At 36.5% G+C, this 23683-nt stretch overlaps 1 protein-coding gene across 2 annotated transcripts in view; it reads left to right on the top strand.

Annotated features, from left to right (window-relative positions):
* Nucleotides 1-23683, top strand: part of MYRIP (myosin VIIA and Rab interacting protein) — a 403697-nt gene that overhangs the window by 65192 nt on the left and 314822 nt on the right. For both annotated transcript variants that reach the window (XM_007983730.3, XM_007983733.3), the window contains exon 2: nt 18601-18737. In XM_007983730.3, coding sequence (XP_007981921.3) covers nt 18628-18737 — 110 coding nt within the window. In that variant the 5' untranslated portion in view covers nt 18601-18627. The remainder of the gene's footprint in view (nt 1-18600; nt 18738-23683) is intronic.

Here is a 23683-nt window from a genome sequence, read left to right as displayed (position 1 = left end):
CTCTTTAGTTTAATTAGATTCCATTTGTCTATTTTGGCTTTTGTTGCCATTGCTTTTGGTGTTTTAGTCATGAAGTCCTTGCCCATGCCTGTGTCCTAATAATGGTATTGCCTAAGTTTTCTTCTAGGGTTTTTATGGTTTTAGGTGTAACCTTTAAGTCTTTATAATCTTGAATTAATTTTTGTATAAGGTGTAAGGAAGGGATCCAGTTTCAGCTTTCTACATATGGCTATATATAATTTTTTAATTGTAGTAATAAGCATAACAAAATTTAGCATCAATAAGTAGAACATAAAATTTAGCATCTTAACCATGTTCAAATGTATAGTTCATTGGTGTTAAGCACATTTATATTGTTGTCCAACCTCTAAAGTAGTATATTTTTAACATGAATCATATAAGCTGAAATTCTCTTGATTATTCAAGGGTGGTTAAATGGTTTGTGGGTTGTGCCAATCCTTTGAATCTGTGTCCTCATCCCTGATGAAGCAATCGTCATTAACATCGACTTAACCACAGAAGGTCCCAGGTATAGACAAGGTTAGGATACATTTCTGCTGATCTTGGCCACTTACATTATTACACTGTAGACAATGAACCTAAGAGATGGGTTAAATGATGTTTGAACCCTTTGGGTGGATTGTAATGAATTATGTTACTTGAAGGCAGTATCTCCTTGTGGGTATAACATTGACTTTGAATTGAGGCCAATTACATTTGAATGACTAGATTTGTAACCTTGGGTAAGTTACTGAAACTCTTCAATCCTGTTTCCAAACAGGAAGAACAAGACTGTTTATATCTATTCCCTACTTAAGTGAGGATTTAATATAGTTATTATTGACTACCATTTGTGAAAACTGGAAGTCAACTTTATCTCTCTCATTTCCCCTTTACTTGGAATATTTATTTTTTCCCCACTAAATGCACAGAAATCTGTACCACAGACATTTGTATCTGTTCTTGTGTTTTATAATTCAAATATTACCTAATCAATTATTAAACATGGTTATTTCTAAAAAGCATTATGTATACTTGCTAATAATAGTTGATGTTTTCAAGCTTTAGTTTAACATGCCTAGAAGGTGGTTTCAGCTCCCCTTCAAGTGAGGAAGTGAGTCCTATCATTTATGTATGTGATTATGCAAGTTAAAGTTTTTATTTGCAAAGGACAGGAACAATACTTAAGTAACTCAAGCAAAACACGGACATTTTTAGAAACATCTCTTCAGAAAGAGACTTGGCCTCAGAGAGACAGAGTAAGTAGGTGCTTCAAGGATCTTGGTACTAGGTAGCAGGAACAGATGGAGTTCCTTTTCATTGAGGGATCACAATTACAAACTCTTCTTGGGTTACTTGGTAAAGGATTTAAATTTTAGGGGAGAAAGTCTAATCAACCTAGCATGAGTCCTGTGTTTATGTTTTGCCTAGTAGGCCAAAAGCCTCATGATAGATAGTTCTACCAAGGCTGCATTAAATGTGACAGTAGACATTTCTAAGAATAAAGTTGTGTGGTGTTACCAAATTGTTGGGGGGTTGTGGTGGATATTGGACAGGAAAAAAATAACATGTGTCTACTTTACAAGTACCACTTTGTATGATCTATCTGTGTTGATCAAAGCCTACTAGGCAGAAGCCACTTTGATGTGAACATAATAAACACCATGTTTTAAATTCAGGGACTGTGAGAAATCTCTCCCCACCCTCTAATTTTTTTCTAATCTGGGCTAATTTTGGAAATTCAGCTGGTAAAGATTTGTAAGGTAATGGATAGAATAATAAAAAGTCTCATCGTCTGGGAGATGGCTTCAGGATCTGGTGGAATTCTGATAGTTGTCTATGACTCTAGAGAGATGTTTAAGGATTCCTTCTCTCAAAGTAAGGTAGTAGAGAGCCTAGAGTTCAAACTCAACCTGGATTGAAGTCCCTTTCTTTGACTTCCATTGCCATGACATCTGGCAAGTAATTTAATCAAGCTGAGAATCTGTTTTACCATCTGTAGCGTGGGACTGATGATTCCACCTTTCATTGTTTTATATGACGTTATTTATAGCACTTACTGCAGTCTCTGGTAAACCAAGGTACTATCCCCTCCCCCAAACTCCTCATCTCCCTCAAAAAAATATGTATTCAGTATCTTCTTGGCATGGAGGGAAGCAAAGACTAACAATGTATGGCCCCTCACCTCACAGAGTTCTGCCATTAGCAAACAGTTGCATGCCAACAGCATGAGATATGCCAAGGTGGAGGGGTGGGAAGTAGGAAAGGGGATATCTAACTTAGTCAGGGAAGCTTTTTTAGTGTATAATGTATATCCTGACTCTGGGGAGGTGCCTAGGTGAAATGCCAAGGAGAGAGGCCGGAAGCACACAGTATTTGGAGGGGACTGTAGGGGGGTTGCTATGACTGGAATGCAGTCACACCCAGGGCAAGGGCAGGAGCAGGGGCATAGCAGGGGTCATTCAGACAGGAAGGGCCTAATATCACAAGCCAGGAAGTTTGGCCTTTTCTTTTTTTTTTTTTTTCTGTTTGTTTGTTTTGTTTTTTTGAGACGGAGTCTCGCTCTATGCCCAGGCTGGAGTGCAGTGGCGAGATCTTGACTCACTGCAAACTCCGCCTCCCGGGTTCACGCCATTCTCCTGCCTCAGCCTCTCTGAGTAGCTGGTACTACAGGTGCCCGCCACCATGCTCGGCTAATTTTTTGTATTTTTAGTAGAGACGGGGAAGTTTGGCCTTTTCTTATTCCTGGGAAACCTCTTTAGCTAATGACCATACTTCTGGACATCCTTACTCTGCCCTGAAAGAGGGAAGGAGAGACCTGACACAGACTGAATAATGTGCAGGGATGTGAGTGCCAGGAAGGATTGGATTAGGTTGCAGCCGGCACTATTGTTCCAATTTGTTCCATTCTTCCGAACTGACAGGTGTCATGGGAGAGAATTCTCAAATGATACAAATAGATTAATATTTTCGTTTAGAGCTAAGCCTGGGTTTAATTATTGATATTTTCTTCTGGCTATAGAACTGCCTTAAGGTTAATAACATCTTTTTTCTTTTATTTTGGGTTTCACTTTTCTGTCTGTCTTAGGAAATACTTCTCTAAAAGGGCATTTTCACTTAGCATTCATGTTCTTTTCCCGTATCCTGTAAATGAAGGAAGCCAAAGGAAATCAAAATATAAACTTGGATGCAAAATCAGATTTAAATTTCTAGATTAAAAAATAACTCTTTTCACCCCCCTTCTCTGTAGCTAACTTGTGTTTTTCCAGTGAAAACCTTAAATGCAACCAGACATTATTTATGAGCTTAATTTCAGCAGGTGTTTCATTATTCCTTGTGCAAAGGGAAATGTGATCACTGGGCTTTCTTTGGGTCTCAGCAGTAACTTACACTAACTTACACTATAGTTCACGACATATTGACTGATAAATCGTTCAATATGGAATGAACGATGTCATGTCTTCAGGTTTTCTGATCTTAATTCCTGCCAAAGAAAAGATGAAGTGTATATAATAGCTGAGGATATTATTCTCTTCAGTCCATTTTCCCATGTAGGTGGGCTGTCAGACCAGCAGGAGATTTACTGTGATTTAATGACATATGCCTCTGGGACCTTTTATTTCTCTGTAGCTGCATCCTATGCTAGAAGGCAGTGAGGGTTATTCTAATTTGAGAAGCAGATACCTTTGGGAGAGGCAGATTGTATTTAGAAAACCCCCAAATAGGAACATTATAGAATACAGTGCTTGAATATGGTCCAATTAAGTTAGATCTTTTGGTTTAGCCAAGGACTTCAAGTGTATAGAGCTGTTTGCAATTTGGAGTGTCAGTCACTTTAAATAAATGTGGGCTCATGATTTGAGTTCAACTTTGAAAACAGCATGAACTTTAGGGCTATCCTTTAAAAATAGTTTTTGTATGCATGGAGGAAAATCTTTGGTCAGCATGAGTTCTTTTTATAATCAATCTTTGAACAGCAGAGTGGGATGGCAAACAGGTTAGGAACATAAATTCAGGAGCCAAATGTCCTCAACTTGTAGCCATTTACTTGCCCAGTGACAGTGGCGAACTAATTTAACTGTCTTTTGACTCAATTTCTCTCAATTAAAGAAGAGAAAATATAGTAACTATAAAAGGGTTCTTGAGAGACTTTAGAGCAGAGCCTGCCACAATAACACATTCCACAAAAAGTGACAGGTACTATCATTATTATTAATGATTATCATCATCATTAACATCACTGAGACCTGCATGATTGGCTAATGGAGACAGTGTTTTTAGAGGTTGTGATTATGTGTGGATGATGTCTGAGTTATGTAGAATTATTTTTTCATTTTTAAAAACAATTTCAAGTGTTATTAGCATGAAGAGAATAATAATAAACAGTGCTTACTGAGTGCCAAGCATTTTATATGCATGCTATAATATATATAAAATATATAGAAAAAAACTGAACCCGGGACAGTTTGTTGTATCTCTTGAAAAGGTGACTGCAGCTGTCACATACCATAGATGCTTGAAGTTATTATTTAAAATATTTTTGTATGTCTGCGTAGTTAGGCCTGGAGGTTCATTTATGAAATAGAGACAACTGATGAATTTTTTCTCATGTTCCAGCTTTATTTTTCAGAAATCGTATTATTTTTCATTTGCTTTATTTTCCTAATATGAATAGTATAAATCGTGCTTCTGATTATAAAGTTAATGAATACTTACATAGAGAAATGGAAAGAATATTACTGTCTTAATAATTCCAAGAGTCTCTATGTACTTAAGGTCTGATTTTTCAACAGTATGCACCTGGTACTTTCAGAAGGTGTTGAATGAACATTTTTGAATTTATAAATGTATATCTATATCTATACATATGTATGTATAGACATACACATATATATCTTTTTTGCTTTTATTTACGCATCTGCAAATAATAGTTTCTAGCTCCTTATGTCTACGACAGTGAATCGGATCAATACACATAAATTTGTATTTTTTGTAGCAAATTGACTTTGATAAAACTACAACTTCTTTTAAAATATTGTTTGGTCTGGGGGCAGTGGCTCACACCTGTAATCCCAGCACTTTGGGAAGCTGAGGTAGGCAGATCATGAGGTCAAGAGATAGAGACCATTCTGGCCAACATGGTGAAACCCCGTCTCTACTAAAAATACAAAAAAATTAGCTGGGCGTGGTGGCGCACACCTGTAGTCCCAGCTACTTGGGAGGCTGAGGCAGGAGAATTGCTTGAACCCGGGAGGCGGAGGTTGCAGTGAGCCAAGATTGCACCACTCCTCTCCAGCCTGGCAACAGAGTGAGACTCCGTCTCAAAAAAAATACTAATTTTTATATATATATATATAGAGAGAGAGAGAGAGAGAGAGTTTGATATGTTTTTGTATATTATCTTTTATTCTTTGAGTTCTTTAGTTTTAAATGTGAAGAACATAAAGTCAGTTGTTATCCTTTCTTAATCCAACTTAAGAGTCATTTTGGGGAAATGTTTTTATTTCATTTATATAATAGCTCTTATAAGTTACCTTTTGGTCTTATTTTTGCGTCTTATTTTTTTCTGCAAATCCAACATCTGGGTTATCTGAGGGTCTGTTTCCTTTTTTTCTTGACCTGGGGTGACTTTTTTTAATCTATTTCTTCACATGTCTAGCAATTGTTGGTTGTATATTGAACATTGTGGAGGATATAGTACACAGACTCTGGTTTCTGTAGTTTTCTTTCTTCTAAAGAGTATTGAGTTTTCTTTTTTAAGGCAGTTAAATCATCTTCATTGTATGGAGCTTCATTTTACATTTTGTTAGAACAGAGCTCTTTAAGGTTTTGTCTTTAGACTTACAGTGAATATCTTAATCCTGGGACATAGTCTGTACTCATAAAATGTGGTTCTTCTCTGGTTTCATAGGAAAGCTTGAGATATTTATTAAGACACTCCAACTTGTTGGGCCTCAACTCCACACTATTCTTTCCTGTGAAGGGCAGCAGCTGAAATCTCTGCTCAGATTTTTCACTGTTCACTGGCCTCCTTGGCATCTCTCCCCCACACACACAGGTCTGGGGTCAGACAAGGATTTGAAGGGAATTTGTAGGTAGATTCTTTAGCTCTTATTTGCAACTTCTTTCTTTCTGGGTCCCCAATACCACCTCAATTTCCAGCCACCCTGGCAACCCTGAACTCCATTCTCTGATACTTCATGACTTCTAGCCACAGAGACTGGTGACTGTTTTCGTTGGAGAAGCCTTATAAATATGGATCTTTCCCAGTGCATATGGTTCCCCTTTTTTAAGTGTCAAATTCCTCAAACATCTGTCTTCTTTTAGCTTCTCTCTAGTGCCTTCAATTACTTATTTTGTATTTTTCCATAGTTTATAATTGTTATCTGCAGAAGGGCTAATATATGCAATCTACTTTTCTATGCTGGAACTCACTTTGAACAACTCAGTTTTAAAGCTGCATTTGAAACTTTGTTGATGTGTAAAAATGATAAAAGCTGCATAATTATCTAAGGAGTAGGCATTCTCAAATTTATTCAGCCATTTCTTCATTGAGGAAAAATTTGACTTTGTTTTTATATTTGTTTCCAGTGAAAACAGTGCTGATGCTAAAAGGCCTCCCTGGAACCAGACAGCTTGGTTCATTTCATATTACTGTCTCCTACTTCATAAATGTATTAGCTTTAACAAGTTACTTGGCCTTTTTTGCTTCCATTTACTCATCTGCAAATAATAATTGTTTCTAGCTCCTTAGGTCTGTGACAATTAAATGGATCAGTACACATAAATATTTAAGCAGTTCTTTACCCATACAATGCAATAAATGGTAGCACATTTTGTTGTTATGATTTATCCCAGGTGTTCTGAAATTTTCTTTGATACATTTTGATGTCATATTTCATTCATTGTGTTGGAGACTCAATGGGTCCTTTTAATCTGGAAATTAACATTTCTCAGTTTGAGGAATTTTTGCATAATTTAAAAAATAATTCATTCTTTTCAATCCTCTGTGTTGTCTCTTTCTATCTCTTTTAACTTTCTTCTTTTAACTGTCTATTTTCTCTTTGTTTTGGGGAAGTTGCCTCAATTTTATCTTCCAAACTTTCTATTGAATTATTTATTGTCATTATGTTTTCAACTTCCATAAGTTTATTCTTGTTCACTAACTAAATTTTTTTTAAATTTAACATCCTGTTTCTTTTTCATGAATAAAATCAGTGTCTTCTGACACATCTAGATATCATAGGGTTTTTTAAGGTTTTCTTCAACTCTGAGCATTATACCCATTTCTTGTTATCCTGTTTATTAGTTTTGTTCTTTGTCTTTCAAGTTGGAGGTTTCCTCAAATATCTGACATTCTTGGGCTGTTCACTCATATTTAAGAATATGCGATAAAATGCTGATTGGAGGCACCTTAACGAGTGGGGAGGTTGGGGTTCACCATAGAATAAAGCAAGTTATTTCCTTGCTGCTCCCCAGTTGGGAAAATTTCCAGTTAGTATTATCTCCAGGGCTTTCATTTAAACGTATCAGTTTTTTCCTCAAAGAAATGTTTTTGTCTGCTGCTCAGGTATAACCTAAGTGCCGCTATCTTGGGAAACAAGTATGGGCAGTGAGTCAGAGACCTCAGTGTTCTTGATGTCGATTTTTAATGAATCTTCCTATTTTTAGTGTGACATTACACTGCTCAGCTATGCCTAGTGTCTTAAAATCCAGAGCCTCTCTAGCCTAGTCTCTCCTGAGAGGAAGTTACCTTTCTACTTCACCCTTTATCTTCATTTTTGGAGGACCCTGGTGACTCCTGATTTTTTTTTAAACCTCGTTAGCTCTTATGGAACAAATAGCCATTATTTTGTTGCCTTTCTACTCTGCAGGCTTAGATTTCAGTTTTTTTCACCCTACCAAGTCAGTTTTCCTTCCTATATACTTCCATTTTTTAAAAAACTGTTGACATTCTTCTTCTTCTTGTCTTTTTCTCTCTCGTTTCTTTGTCCCTAAGGATTTTTTTAAATGACTTTGAGGGTTTTTTTTTTTCGTCTTTTTCGTAGAGTTTTGAGAGACAGCATAGGAAATGAGTGTTTTAATCCAATATGTTTTACTAGAAGTATTTTTGCTAAAATTAATCCTTAGTATTTTATAATATTTAATCCGATTTATGAGCATTAAACTTGATACCTGAACGTGCTCCCTTTTTTCTTGTTAGCTTTTTTTAGTGAGCTGTAGTATGAGTGATGCACTGAAGTCATCCTTTGCGATTTGAAGAGCTATAGGTTTATGCTCATGAAAGGTGGAAGTGTTTTGCATGTTAATTCTTTTCCCTGTGGCCTAGTTTCAGTTTAGATGCTCAGAGCAGATTTGATCCTATCCAAAATATCCTTCCGTTTTGCATCTCATCAAAGGATATATTAGGCTTGTATGTTGGGCAACTTTGCATGTCCAGCTGGATACAAATCTTATCACCAGTCTTAAGAGAGTTTGCAAAGGTGGGTATCAAAATAGAGATTTAGAACCCATAAATGACATTTAAAATTATTTTAAATATTATTTTAATTTTTCTATTTTAGAACACAATTATGCATCATTTCTGGCTGGCTGATTAATATAATTTTGAGTAATTTTAACTAGGCCCAGTTTTCCTTAATGGTAACTTAACCATTTAACATGCTTAAAGAGCATGGTCTTTGGAGGCAGTTAAGCTGAATGATCTTGGGCATGTTTTTTACTTTCTCATGGCTTCAGTTTTGTTCTTTGTAAAAGAAGGTTAATAATACTACCTGCTTCCTAATGTTATGAGGAATACATTAGTTAAATATGCAATGTGCTTAAAACAGTGTGTGACTTCTAATAAATATGGTATGTTTGCTATTATATACTTTGAATTAGGAATACAGAGTTGGACAGTCCAAGGACCATAATCATATAACCCTCCCCACTCCACCTGCATTCTAGTCACATTATATTAAAACTGAAAATCAAAGCAGAATCCTTAAAGCAACCAGAGAACAAAAGGCATGCAATGGATTGTAGCTGGCATCTGACTAGAAACCAGTAGAATATCTGGAAGACCATGGAACACTATCCTAAAGTGCTAAAAGGAAACAGCATCTATTTAGAATTTCAGAACAAGCAAAACCACCCTTAAGAAATGAGAGGGAGAGACCACAATTCAGACAAGATGGCATGGACTTGTCCCTCTCTGGTCCTCCCTGCTGCGTAAAGTTATAAACCCAAGAAAGAAAACACAATTGTGATGGTTGATGTTTTGTGTTAAGTTGACTGGGCCACAGTGCTCAGATATGTGGCTAGACATTATTTTGGATATTCTATGAGGGTGATTTTTGGATAAGATTAACATGTAATGGTTGGACTTTGAGTAAAGTAGATTACCCTCCACAATGTGGGTGGGCTCCCATCCAGTTAGTTGAGGGCCTTAGTATAAAACAATGACCTCACACAAGCAAGAAATTCTGCCAGATGACTGCTTTTGAACTCAAACTGCAAGTTGTGGGTATATAATAGAAACATATATTTTGTTTCTCCTGTTTTATCCAAATGATAACATACTATACCTACTTTTCTGCATCTTGCTTTTTATACTTAACCGTTTAAATATGTAAGTTCTTGAAGAACTTTCCATATTCGCTCATAAATAATTTTTCTTCCTTTTTTCCTTAACAGCTACATATTTTTCCATTGTATGGCTATACAATCATCATTTTTTCTGCATGAATGTAAGTGCATTGTCTTTGTAGGATAAATTCCTAGAGGTGGAACCACTAAAAATCAAAGAAAATCAATCAATCTCTCTCTGTCTCTCCACCCCACCTCCCTCTCCTTCTCCCCTTCTCCCTCCCTCCCTCTCTGTCTTATTGATAAATATTGACAAATTGCCCTCTATAGAGGTGATATAAATTTACATTCCTAACAGCAATGTATGAAAGTGCCCATTTCCTCATAGACTTACCAGCACAATATGATACAAGCTCTTCAATCTTTTCAAAGCCAATAGGTTAAATAACAAAAAATCCTTCAGTCTGCACTTAATCTTGTTATATATTTGATAGATTTATGAGCCATTTATAGTTCTTTTTGTGAACTCTATTTCCATTGCTATTTTTCTCTTTGGCTATTTTTATATTGGGTTTTTGCTGTTTTTTAAAAAAAAGTCCAGTTGTTGAAATTTTTATATTGGGGGAAGTCATTCTTTTGTCTTTGATGTAAAAAGACAATTTTTTCTGCATTTGACTCTGCTTATAACGTTGTTTATTATGCATTTAAAATTTATGTTGAATCTCTTCAGTGTTTTTAATGACTTCTGAATTTTGTGTCATATTGAGAAAGGCATTTCCTACTCTGAAATTATAAAAGAATCATCTAATGTTTTCTTTTATTACCTTTATGGTTTCACTTTTTAGTCTTTGGCACTATAACCATGCCTTATAATCCACACCAAGATAATTCCAAAACTGAATCAATGACTTAAAGATTGTTTCTACAGTTGTAAAAAATCTAAATTTTTTTTTTTAAATCAGTTTTCCTTGAGATTCATTCTTCTCTACGCCTCCCAGATAATCTCAAATTTTTCAATTTTGTTTGTTTATTTTCATCATTTATTTGTTTCATATCTCCATTTCCTTCTTGAGGGGGTTCTCTTCTATTTTTCTTCCATATCTAAAATATCCTTCCAACCTTTTTGTCACCTGGCAAAGCTTTAAAGGGACACATCCCCTTTGTGTTTTAAGAGGTTCGTGCAAGCCAAGTATGGTAAGAGTTTGTTTTGGTTCCTATGTCAGCTGATGTTATCAAACTTGACCAAGTGGGTTGTATGGCCTTCTAAATAAAACCCAAAACTCTTTTATAGATGGCTTTATGTCTTCCAGATTTTTGTAAATTGTGCAGTTTAAATAAGGCCTGAGGCTGTACTATATGTTTTTATTTTTTGGCCTTTTCGGATTGGAAGGATTTACCTGCCTTCGCATTAATTACACTAAGATCTGCAATTATCCTGTGCTCATCCCCAGGTTTTTTGAAAGTTTTCCAAGTTTTTAAATATAATTTTCTTTTTGATTCTTGCAGCATAATAGGAACCTGAGTAATTGTTAGTTTGTTCACCAGTTGATGCTAATGGAGTAGCCATTAAGCATTATTTCAAGCGCTTTATATAAAATGGAAATTTTTAGTAGCTGGGATTGTACCACCTCTTGTTTTATGGTCTCTGCAGCTATAAATTAATGTGAAATCAATTATAATTCAATAGGGACCAGTTTTCAGGCTGTTTCCTGTAACATGATAATAACATTTATTTTCATTAAGAAAGCAATGCATGTTCATTGTGAGAAAATTGGAAAATATAAGTAAACAAGAACAATCAATAACTAAAAATCATAAGAAATCCTATTGCCCAGGGATTAGCACTGTGAACATTTCGCATGATTAGTTAATTATTTTCAATGGAATTCGCACACACACACACACACGCATGCACACACGCACACACATTTTTTAGAAAAACGAAAAATTGAGGCAATTTAACATAGTTTTTTAATCTATAATTTTTATTTATAAATGTGTTTTGAAAATGTTTATGTCCATACTGTATCCATTTCATAGCAGTATGGTATTCTATCTTAGAGCTATATAAAAGCAAATTTAATCAATGTTTTATCATTAGACATTTTAGTAATTTGAACAATTTTGCTATTGTAAATAACACTAAAATGAATATCCTCATACATATCCTTGATAATTTGTTTATTCAAATAATGTTTATTGTAAAAGGAAGAGAAAATATGTGCAAAAACAAATTTTTAAAAATGTTATTGTACGAAATTTTATCACTTGATAACTGTTGGTAAATTTTTTGTGATTTTTCTTTCAGTATATTTCTGTCTTATTTATTTATATAAGATTTTACTATTCATACTATATTATTTTACTTCTTATTGAGCCATGACATACATGTAAATGCACAAATCATAAGTATATAGCTAAATTAATTTTCACAAATCGAACACATCAATGTAACCAGCACCCAGATTAAGAAATGTCACCACTTCCCCAGCCTGGCCCCAGCTAACCACTATCTTCCTTCCAAAGAGTAACCACTATCCTGCTTCTAACATTCCAAAAGAGTTTTGCCTGATTTTGAACTTTATGTAATTGGGATCATCAATCAGTCTAACTTACTTTGCTCAATACAATATACCTATACCGTTAATACGTTGTTGAAGTTTGTTTGTGTTTATTGCTGTATAGTGTTCCAGTGGGTGAATATACCACAGTTTGTTTTTCTGTTGATGGACACTTGCATAGACAAGTTCATTTGGGTCTATTTTAATAGTGTTGCTGTATACTTTCTTGTATTGACATATTATTTTGGTAAACTATATGCTGTAGTTTTCATCTGACTTTTTACCTTAATATGTCATAAATGCCTTTCCTTTAAATACATTTTATTGACATAAAATATTGTATTGTGTGGTTGTACCACAACTTAACCTGTCCTACTTTTGGACTTTCAGTTTATTTACAGTATTTTTCTGTAATAGACAACACTGAGATGAACATCCTGGTACATATGTCTTGGCACATTTTTTCCAACTTTTGAAGAAAATTCTTATGCAGATTGAAATGGCTGGGTCAGTATTTAAGGACGTTTGATAATTACTGCCAGTTTGCCATCTAAACATTTATACTTACTTATAGTCCCTCTACTAATGTATATGAGTACCTGTGTTCCCAGAATCTTATTAAATGAAAATTTGCAACTTACTATAATTAGCAGCATTTGGTTATTAATGATATGTGATATTTTATTAAACTATGTGTTGGACATAGGTAGTTGGTAAATTGCTTTTTCTCTTGAGCTTTGTCATTTTATCTTTTAGAGAGTTCTATATTTTTCTTGTATTTTATGAGGGTGCTTAATATATTCGGTTAATTATCTTCCATGGTTTTCTCTAGATTGTTGCTTGCATTTTTTTTTTTTTTTTGAGACGGAGTCTCGCTCTGTTGCCCAGGCTGGAGTGCAGTGGCACGATCTCGGCTCACTGCAACCTTCGCCTCCCGGGTTCAAGCAATTCTCCTGCCTCAGCACCCTGAGTAGCTGAGACTACAGGTGCCTGCCACCACTCTCGGCTAATTTTTGTATTTTTATTAGAGACAGGGTTTCACCATATGGGCCAGGCTGGTCTCGAACTCCTGACCTCAAGTGATCCACCCACCTCAGCCTCCCAAAGTGCTGGGATTACAAGCATGAGCCACTGCACCTGGCCGATTGTTGCTTGCCTTTTAATTTTCTCTGTATTGTGTTTTTTGTTTTTTTGGGGTTCTTTTTGCTATGCGACCTTTTTTTCACAGTAAAAATTTGGGTGTTATTTTTAGTTTATTTCTAAACTTCTACTGAATCTCAATTTCTTTATGAGAAGAACTAATATTGTAAAGATGGCTGTTCTTTCCCATCAACTGACAAATTAATCAATAAAAAATTCATTTGGATTTTTAATTCTACCTTAATGAAATGATTTTAAAGTTCATCTGGGGACATAAATGGGCAATGTCAAAAAGTCAGACAGTTTTGAAAAATAAAAATGATGAGAGACGATTTGCATTTCTAGGTTTTAAAGTGTGTTGCTTACCTGAGATCAACTACTAAGTCACCAGCTTAGAACAGGTCAGGCCAGAAAGTCCTGAGAAAAACTCGTGTGTGTGTGTGTGTGTGTGTGCGTGTGCATGTGCATGTGCACACACACATGCATGTGCATGCCAATCTATCCCGTCTATGGATCATCTAAATCAGATAGAGTGGTTAATAAAAGGTGTTAGGACAGTTGGCCAACCACGGCCAGCTCTGTGAGAATTCTAAGGAGCATTTGTTAGTGACTTAAAGAAACTAAAGTGATAAATGGAAACAAAAAACAAAATGGAAAATGTATTTCAGTAATAAAAGGATATTTGGTGCTATTCTCAGGCTGGAGAGAAATAGAACACCAAGACTAACATCTACTCACTGAATATCAAATATCAAATTGCCAGGACAGAGACTCTGTCCAATCAGCTGTGCCCCAGTGGTGTGACCCTGTCTGCTCTGGGCCCACTGCTGTGCATAGGTCAGGTGTGAATTTCAGAGAAGGGGCCAGTTCGTGGTAGGGTAACACCCTTGAAGGTGAAAGAATGAAGATCAGTGAGTGATACAGCTCAAGCACCACTTGCTCCAAAGAACAGACACAGTGAAAGCACATCTCTCATTATTAGTGTTGTTGTTTTTGTCCTTTGTAGGCCAAGTTCATTTTATTCCCTGTGCCTTAAATGTGAGAGTCTTAACATTTAGGTTTCTCTATAGTTGTAAGAAATTTCTTTTCAGTTGTAACCCAAACCCACCATGGTCAAAGGGCAAAGCCCCAGCAATAATTACCCTTTATCACTCTTAGGACTTTATAGTTTTACTTTTCTCTTTATATTAGGTGCATTATCACACACACAAAAATGTACTGTGGGTTTGTGAAAATCCCATTTAAGCATTTTTCCTTGACCCTTCTATTCTAGGTACTTTAATAGAATGTCACTTATGCAGACATTGACCTTTTATAATGAATCTTCCATTATGTACTAAGTATTCTTGTAATTTCTCTTTGGGTTTTTTTTTTTTTTTTTTCGTTTGCAAAGGTTGTATTAACCAGTGCCTGTAGACACATCTGTGTCCTTCCTCATGTTAGTTATTTTAGCCAGGAATAGCATAGACAATTCTGCCTTTGTTTTGGTCTCCTAGCTTTAAAGTTGCATCTATCATCAGCTTCTTCTAAAGTTCATCTAACTCTGTTGCTTCTTATGATAATTAAATTTGAAAAACAGCTAAATCAATTCAGTAATTATGTTGGAATAGCTACTGGAGTTTGTCATCACTGCTTTGACTTAGTGTAGAGCTTACCAGATAGTCATTTCTTTGGATGTGAAAAGGTAGATGTTACCAAAGAAAGAGGTTTCTGCAGACATATATGTTTGAGAAACACAGAGTTAAGCAAAAGCAAACTGATTCTGATAGACTTCTTAGAAGCTCCGATAAGCTAATATGGCTTGTGTAAGCCTCATGAAGGCAATATAATTAGAAGCATTTCTCGTATTTATTTCACCTCAGAGTCCCTTTCTCAAACTGCTTGTGGGAACAATAACCTGAGAAACACACTTTAGGGAAGTGGTGATATAATTAAATGTTGACATATTAATTTTCTCATTAGTAAATTTAAAAACATATCCTCTCTGTCGTCATGTTGGTTGGCTATAAACCAGGGAAATCAAGGGGTGGGGGCACGGGTCTGGAAGTCAGGAGCATCTGAACTGGCTATGTGTCTTTGGGAGACTGCTTCTCTCTCCTAGGACTGATGGCATTTTCTCATCCTTAAATGAGATTGTCATACCTACGTGTCCTCTTATTCATGGACACGAGCCTTCTCCAGCTCTACGATGCTATTTCATTTGTTGCACAGGGACTCCGATTGTGTTTGTTGTAGAAAAAGGAAGAAGCTTTTACCAATTTACAGAAAGTGTTCTCAGTCTCTGACTTGTCCATTTAGAGCTATTTTATTTATTTCTTTACAAAAACAAGTCCTGATCATTTTTTTTCTTTTTCTTTTTCGATTTGATATGATCAAAGCTGCCACTTCAGTCTTTCACTAACTGGGCATCTTAGAATCTCATTTAGAATTCTCAGAAACCAAAGCCAGTGAAACAAAGTTAAAGGAACAGAAATGTCACCTTCCAGGAAACTCCAAAATGCCATTAACACATTTAATGAGGCTTTTTAAAGGAAGAATCGGTCTGCATTTTCAGTGTGCCCTCTAGTCTGTTTCTTTTTGCTCATCAGGAAGCTAGAAGATGGCAGCCCATGAGCTTCTTCCCTTGCCTTTGCAGCCTGTGGGTAGGATGTTACTTCTAATTGACTTAATTGAAACCTAATGCAAGTACACTAGGTTTCTTCCTGCCCTCAGCCCTAACACCACACGGCAAAGTGAACTGACAATTTATTTTTGACAGATAGCATCAATGGAGTGAAAAATAAAATTTAAAAAAATAGTTGGAATTCCTGTTGTGATTTGTTGGTTAAATCTTGAGATTAGTTCGCATTATGCAGTCATAAGGTTTTAAATCATCTAGCAAAAGATTTCTGGGAATTGAGCTCTTCCCTTCTCTATGTTTACTACCATTATTTGAAAATGAAAAGGACAGATAATCTTCTTTTAAATAGCAACCATGCTTGGGGTCTCCTATTCTTAATCATTACATTCTAGAAAAAGGGGGCAGGGAACTCTGGACATCAGATTTTAAAACCTGAGGTCCAGAGTTTCCTCTGCCTCTTACAGAAAGCATTTACATGACATTAAGGCAGGGACTCTGAGTCAGACCAAGACACAGTCAAATCCCAGGTTGCCATTGTCTTAGACATCATGTATAATTGACCTGTTTTCTCATTTGTAAATGGTGGTGGTAGTGACTGTCAATAGGATTTTATGGGAATGTATAAATTTACATATACATTTATAAATATATTTATACGTATGTATAAACTAGAGCATCTGGAACATAGTAGATGGCCAATCAAATAGTGATCTATTATAATCATTATTATTTTTATTGTAAATAATAAGCATATTCCTTGAACAACGCTGCAAGTATTTGCTTCAGTTATGATTTTTATAGATTATATTATTTCTATTTAGTTTTAGGTTGATTTTATGCTTATGGAAGATACCTTAAAGACAATAGTATACATGACTTCAATCCTTTAATAACAAGATGAAGCAGTAGCAGCAATACTGTGTCTTTCTAATGAGATGGAATATTACTGATAGCTCTGAAGCCCCTATGTGATTATTCCCAATGAAATCCTCTCTCCTCTCCTTAGAAGTACCACATTCCACTTTGGTTTTACCACACTTATTCCTAGAAAATGGTTTTTTGACTGTCTATGTTTTTGACCCTTATGATAAAAAAAATCATACTTGTATGCATGCTGTACGTGTATTCTGTACATGTGGTGTGCTTCTCTGTCTCAACATTATGCTAAGATTTATCCCTGTTGATGAATGTACCTATTGTATGTTCTTTGCCACTGTAGTAGAATATTCTATTGTAGAAAACAAATATGCCCTATTTTTTAAATCCTTCCTCCTATTTATGGATGTTTAGTGTTTTTCTAGTTTTATTTATTTATTTATTTATTCATTTATTTATTTTGCTATTTTGAATGTGATTTTTGTTACTATTCTTCTGTTAGGTTAACTATGTGAAATTGCCATTTTTATAGGTCAATGATCCCAACTAAAAATTTCATATGATTCAACCCAGTTGATGTCTGGTGCATATTTTTAAGATTATATCTGAAGCATATACCTAAGCGTGGCAGAAATGCTGGTTTATAGGGTATATAAATTTTCAACTGTTAAAATGAAACCTGATTGTATTACAAAGAGATTGTACAATTTATACCCCCAAATGAAAATTGTCATTGTCCTACTTCCCATCAACATTTGATATAATTTTTATTTTGGTGGATGTGAAATATAGTTTTAATTTGTAGTTGTGTAATTGCCATTGAAATTAAGCATTATTCCATATACTTATTTGTCAGTTCTATTTTTTGAGACAGAGGCTTGCTTTGTAACCCAGGCTGGAGTGCACTAATGCGATCTCGGCTTACTGCAACCTCTGCTTCCCAGGTTCAAACGATTCTCCTGCCTCAGCCTCCCAAGTAGCTGGGACTACAGGTGCCCCTCACCATGCCCAGCTAATTTTTGGATTTGTAGTAGAGATATGGTTTCACCATGTTGGCCAGGCTGGTCTTGAACTCCTGACATCAGGTGATCTGCCCACTTCGGCCTCCAAAAATGCTGGGATTACAGGCTTGAACCACTGCGTCCAACCAACAATTATTTTTAAAAATAGAGTTTCCCACAATTTTTAGGTATGTACTGCTTAGATGTGTTTCCCTACAATATCATCTTTGCTGCTGCTGAGAAAATGGCAAAATAAGATTATTTAACTATGTTTTTATCCTTTTGAAGAAGATAATTTATTGATTTTTTGTTTGTATTTCATAGTCATGTAGTTAAAACTTTAAGGGATATAGTATACATAGGATATTTTTTAAAAGTATTAGAATTATTTTCTTTTTATAAATTAACATATTTTTATTTTTATAAAATAATTATTTTATTTGTATTATTTTATTTTGCAGTTACATATAATACTTAACATTTAGAACTTCAAAGCACAGAAGTTTAGAACTTTGAGATATTGCCTTTTGGTATTTTGTGGAAATCCATACTGAGTCTTATGTATGGTTCATTTTGTTATAAAGAATATTTTTTTTTCTTAATTTAAGACTTGGGATGATGAAACTGGCAGATGATCCATTATTTTCTCTTTTTCTCTGTGGCCTTGCTGAGGTCATTTGTAAATATTTGCTGAGTCTGAGTCCAGAGAAAGATAGTACCTTACATAAACACTTATATATAAAAACTATATTTAACTTTATTTTAATAACAAAATAGGTTGATTTTGTCCATGTAGAGCTTTTATCTTGCTTATATCATTTTGGTTTCCCAGGTCTTGTTTCACCTGTGTTGAGTAACCATGGGGAGGAAGCTGGACCTGTCTGGTTTGACTGATGATGAAACAGAGCATGTTCTTCAGGTGGTTCAGAGAGACTTCAATCTTCGCAAAAAAGAAGAAGAACGACTAAGGTGAGATGCCTGTATTGCCCAACAGGGTACAGCAAACCACATGTGGACAAGCAAAACAGGTTTCCTGAGGGTATTGCCTCCTGCTAGCCCTGAGTTTGGACACACACTTAGGGTTGTCAGAAGAATGTCCTGTCCTTTATAGAAAGGTTTGCCAGTTTCAGAAATGTCAGTTCAGAAATGTGCTGCTCACAGTCCCAATCAGGGTTTTGTTGGGACTTCTGACCCTGTACGTCGTTATCAGCTATAGAATGAGTGGAGCTTTTGGTGAACACGCTGTCTTGAGCTTCCTCTTGGCCTTAGTTTTTTTGTTGGAAGGTCATATTGAAGGATAACCAAAGTGTTAAGTGAACAGTTCTTGTGAGAATTAGTCTCATATATGTACAATGTTCTGTTTAAACTCCCAGCTACTGTGGCACAGGAGAAGAGCTTTGAAGATCAGATACAAGGAAACTGACCACCAGGCTGGGATGGGATCACCTGGCTTAGCACCACTTCCCTCATTTTATAGAAGAGGAAACTGAAGCCTAAAGAGGTAGTCTCCTGACTCCTCTGCAGTTGGCATTTCCCCATAAAATGCTCTAGGAAATACTATGGCAGGTCAGTTGGGAAATACTATGGCAGGTAAGTTCCAACTATGCCTAAGTTGGAAGAAGTCAGAGCTATAGAAATGAGGTCATGTATTAGGCCTGATGTATTGAAACCTGATGGTAGGTCAGTATTAGTCTCCCTCATTTATAAACCTGTTATTCCTTGGGATTCCATGGGTTTATTCACACCACCAACTTCTTCCTTAGACACTAAGCAAAAACCTGTTTTGCTCACTTTGATTATCCAACAGCTAGAACAGTGCCTAGCACAGTTTTTAAAAATCAATTAATTATTAACAGATTTCTTGTCTTTCATCAAACAAGTATATATTTAATATATACTATATGTGAGACCAAAATATGGTGGAAATAAAGATGATTACACTAAGGTGCTTATAGCCTAGCAAGGGAGATAACATTGCCAAGAAGTGTAAAGTCTGAGGTACTCCAAAGTAGAAGGAAAACAATCCCTTTTTGGTGGTAGGAAAGATTTACCAGTTTTAAGCTGAGTGAGAAAGGGCATGAGTAGAGCTTTGGCATAATCCTGAATTTCCGTATTTACATATGCAATATAAAAGAGAACAGAGTCAAGGACGTCCCCAAGGTTTTTTGGCATAGGAACTGGAATAATGAAGTTGTCATTCACTGAATATGAAGACAGAGGAGCAGGGTATTTGGTAGCCAGGTAAAGTTGAGAGCTCTGTCTCAGGCATCGTCAATTTGAGATGAATATTGGACATCCAAAGGAGATGCCAACTTGGCATTTATGTATTTGCAACTAGGAATCAAGTGGGAGGTCCAAGTTGGAAATTAAAATGTCATGGAAAAGGTCACCAGAACAATAGGAGAGTAGATGGAGCAGGGAAACTAGTACACTTGCTTGGCAGCACTAAGACCTACTTGAAGTTTGTGGTCACTGTTTTACATTGAGACCAGTTTCTACAGGGTAGTGTTTTCCCTGTATCTTTCAGCCTCTTTCCTCTACTGGACCATTGGAAAGAACCATGTCTTAATCAGTTTTGTGCCCCAATCTCCAGGCACAGGGCCTGGCACACAGTGAGTGTGCCCAAAAGCTCTGTGGAATGAATGGATACATGTCAATCATGTATTGATTGACATAGTCATATTGATTGTCAATCCATATGACTAACTTCATGTTTGGCTTGAAGAATCCATCTTAATATTTACTTTAAATCATAAAGACCATGTGTGTGTCAAGCTTTATCTCCTGGAAACTCACATACAGGTAAGCCAGGACCTTGTTTAACATCCGTTTCTGACTGTGGAGACTTGCCTTAGCTCCACTGCAGACTCAGGTTCCAGTCCATGTGGAAGAGCAGCTTTCGGGCTTGGCTTGAGGAGAATTTTAAAGAAAGAGCAGCTGTCACTGTAGCAGACCCAACAAAATGGGCACTATCTTTCTCATGAGGACAGGTAGTCTTAGTGGACAGCAGTCAGTAGCCTACTGCAATTCTGTGAAAATGCATGGTCATGGGAACCTGCTTATATTGGAGAAAATGATGCTTGAAATAACGGGTGGCCAAAGAGGAATGACTGCTTGCCATGGCAGCTCTTGTGGCACTGGAACTGGACATTTTTTCTCTGAAGACAGTTGTTACTATTGTCTTCTGCCCATGACCAGTGACGTGCCTCGATAGGTACCTAGCAAACCGGGGTGACACTCTGAATGATTTCAGCAAAGAATCTTACTATTGAATAAAAAGAGATTATGACACTGCAAAATCACTGAAATTGCCAAACATTTGCCTCACTTTTTTTTTTTTTTTTTTTGAGACGGAGTCTCGCTCTGTCTCCCAGGGTGGAGCGCAGTGGCGCAATCTCGGCTCACTGCAAGCTCCGCCTCCCGGGTTCACGCCATTCTCCTGCCTCAGCCTCCGGAGTAGCTGGGACTACAGGCGCCCGCCACCACACCCGGCTAATTTTTTGTATTTTTAGTAGAGACAGGGTTTCACCGTGTTAGTCAAGATGGTCTCGATCTCCTGACCTCGTGATCCGCCCATCTCGGCCTTCCAAAGTGCTGGGATTACAGGCGTGAGCCACCGCGCCCGGCCGCCTCACTTTTTTATATTGCTTGAATTTTGGGTATGTGAAAAAATCCAGGAGGTAATATTATTGAACTGAACTTTGAAAGTATTTTAGAATTATAGAAAATATTTTCCTTTAATGAATGTATAACTCGTAATAGATGATTTTTAAAAATTTTACAGTCTTGAATTAGTTTCCTAACAGTAAATAAAGCTGTTCTTTATTTACCTAGTTTCTCTGGCTAGGTCTTGTGAGGGTAGGTCTTGAGTGTAGTAGAGCTTATCCAGTGTTTATAATGGTCTGTTCTTCAATGCAGACATTAAGTGTAATAGTAAATAGGAGGTGGAAGTGTGAATTAAGTGTCCTCAAAACATATCATGGTAATATAAAGAGGGATAATGGATGAAGAATTCATGGAAAGAGAACTAACAGGTATAAAGCAGTCAGTGTGAACTGGCACTGCTCTGGGTACTGCACAGTTTATCTTATTGATTCCTCACTGAAGTCACTATAATGTTAGCAACAGCTTACATGGAGGCACCCAAAAACAGAGAGATTACAAAACTTGCTCAGAATCACACAGTTAATCAGAGTAGGCCCAGTTCCTTAAAATAATTCCTTAGTATCATCTAATGTCCAGTAAATTTATCCAACTGTCTTATTGCTACAGTGTGTTCAAATCAGAATCCAAACAAGGTCCACTCACTAGTCTGGTTGTTTTGAATCTTAAACCTCTTAATTTTGTCATTATTTCTGAGATAATTCAGAAGGCAAGCATGGCATTGGGTGTCTCTGAGAATATTTTACTTTTTTAATTTGTCATTTTATGGTTAGGCTGATTAGAGTTGGAGCTTAGTTTTATTGTAATTTTCTTCCCCTTTAATAAGGTCCTTTTATAATAAGTTAGATCTTTTCCAAATTCTGCTATTTAAAAATTTTTAAAAATCCATAGCTAAGTGTTTTTCTTTGTTTTTTGTTTGTTTGTTTGGTGTGTTTTGTTTTGTTTTTTGGAGATGGAGTCTCGCTGTGTTGCCCAGGCTGGAGTGCAGTGGCATGATGCAACCTCTGTCTCCTGGGTTCAAGCCATTCTCCTGCCGCAGCCTCCCGAGTAGCTGGGATTACAGGTGCACGCTGCCACACCTGGCTAATTTTTTGTATTTTAGTAGAGATGAGGTTTCACCATGTTGCCCAGGTGGGTCTCGAACTCCTGAGCTCCGGCAATCTGCCCACCTTGGCCTCTCCAAGTGCTGGGATTACAGGCGTGAGCCACTGTGCCTGGTCGTGTTTTTTTTAATTTCCCAAAAGCATGTATTTAGAATGGATGTGATATTGTTACCCATACGGAAGGGGCAGTGTGACTGTCCTGGCTCTGGCAGGTGAAAGGAGAAGCACACTGTGGGGATAGTTACAGCCTTCATTCTTTGTAGGACTCCTACTGTCCCCCACTCCCTGCTACAGCTCACAGTGAGTAGAGGCACATCGTGGTTGGTGTGTAGATATCAGCTGCTGTGTGTAGGCAATCATAGGCCTCACTATGTAAAGTGATTCTGTCAACCCCGTGTCAGTAAGATGAGGCGCTTTCTCAGCACTGGGGATGTGACGCATTGAATTTTTAGTGCCATTAAAGCTATATGTTTATAGCAGGACTGTTGGGGGAAGATGGAGAATTGATAGACCTGAGAATAGCAGACATGCAGTACCAGATACTGGAGGCCAGGACTTATTTACAAATTCAGTAGAATAAGTGTTGATTCCATTTCTCCAAGACACACAACAAGATTAACAAGATTAACACTATGAATGGAGTGCATGCTGCTCCCACCTCCAGGTGCTTTGGGTTTTATCTAGATTACTCAGGTAAATGTGTCAAAAAGTTCATATCGTACTTGGTTAATTTTATTTTTTGTTTTTCTTTTTTATCAGATGATTTCAGGTGAATAGTAAAATTATGCAAATGGTAAAGAAGACCTTATAATGAAAAGCCTAAGCCCTCTGCTCCATATTTAGTTCTTTGTCCTTTAGGGCTCCTGGCATGACCTTCATTAATCTAAACATGTGCTTCTGTTGCTATATTTCAATGTATCAGTATTAGACATTCTTTCAATTTTCTGCTCTGAAATTGGGGACTTAGCTCACTTATATTACCCTTGTCTTTTGTTTCTTGATGGTGATATTATTATTTTTGGCTTCGTTTTCTACTGGTCATCTTTCAAACTTAGGGATGGAAACCTCTGAGTCTTGTTCTGTCAACGTTTGCCATTCTTTTTCAGTTCTGACAGTGCAACATTCAAATAGTGTCCCTGCCTTTACCTC

The sequence above is a fragment of the Chlorocebus sabaeus genome, chromosome 22, assembly GCF_047675955.1.
Source record: "Chlorocebus sabaeus isolate Y175 chromosome 22, mChlSab1.0.hap1, whole genome shotgun sequence".
NCBI lineage: Eukaryota > Metazoa > Chordata > Mammalia > Primates > Cercopithecidae > Chlorocebus > Chlorocebus sabaeus.
The sequence above is the reverse complement of the archived record's forward strand: the minus strand, read 5'-3'. Positions and strand labels throughout refer to the sequence as shown.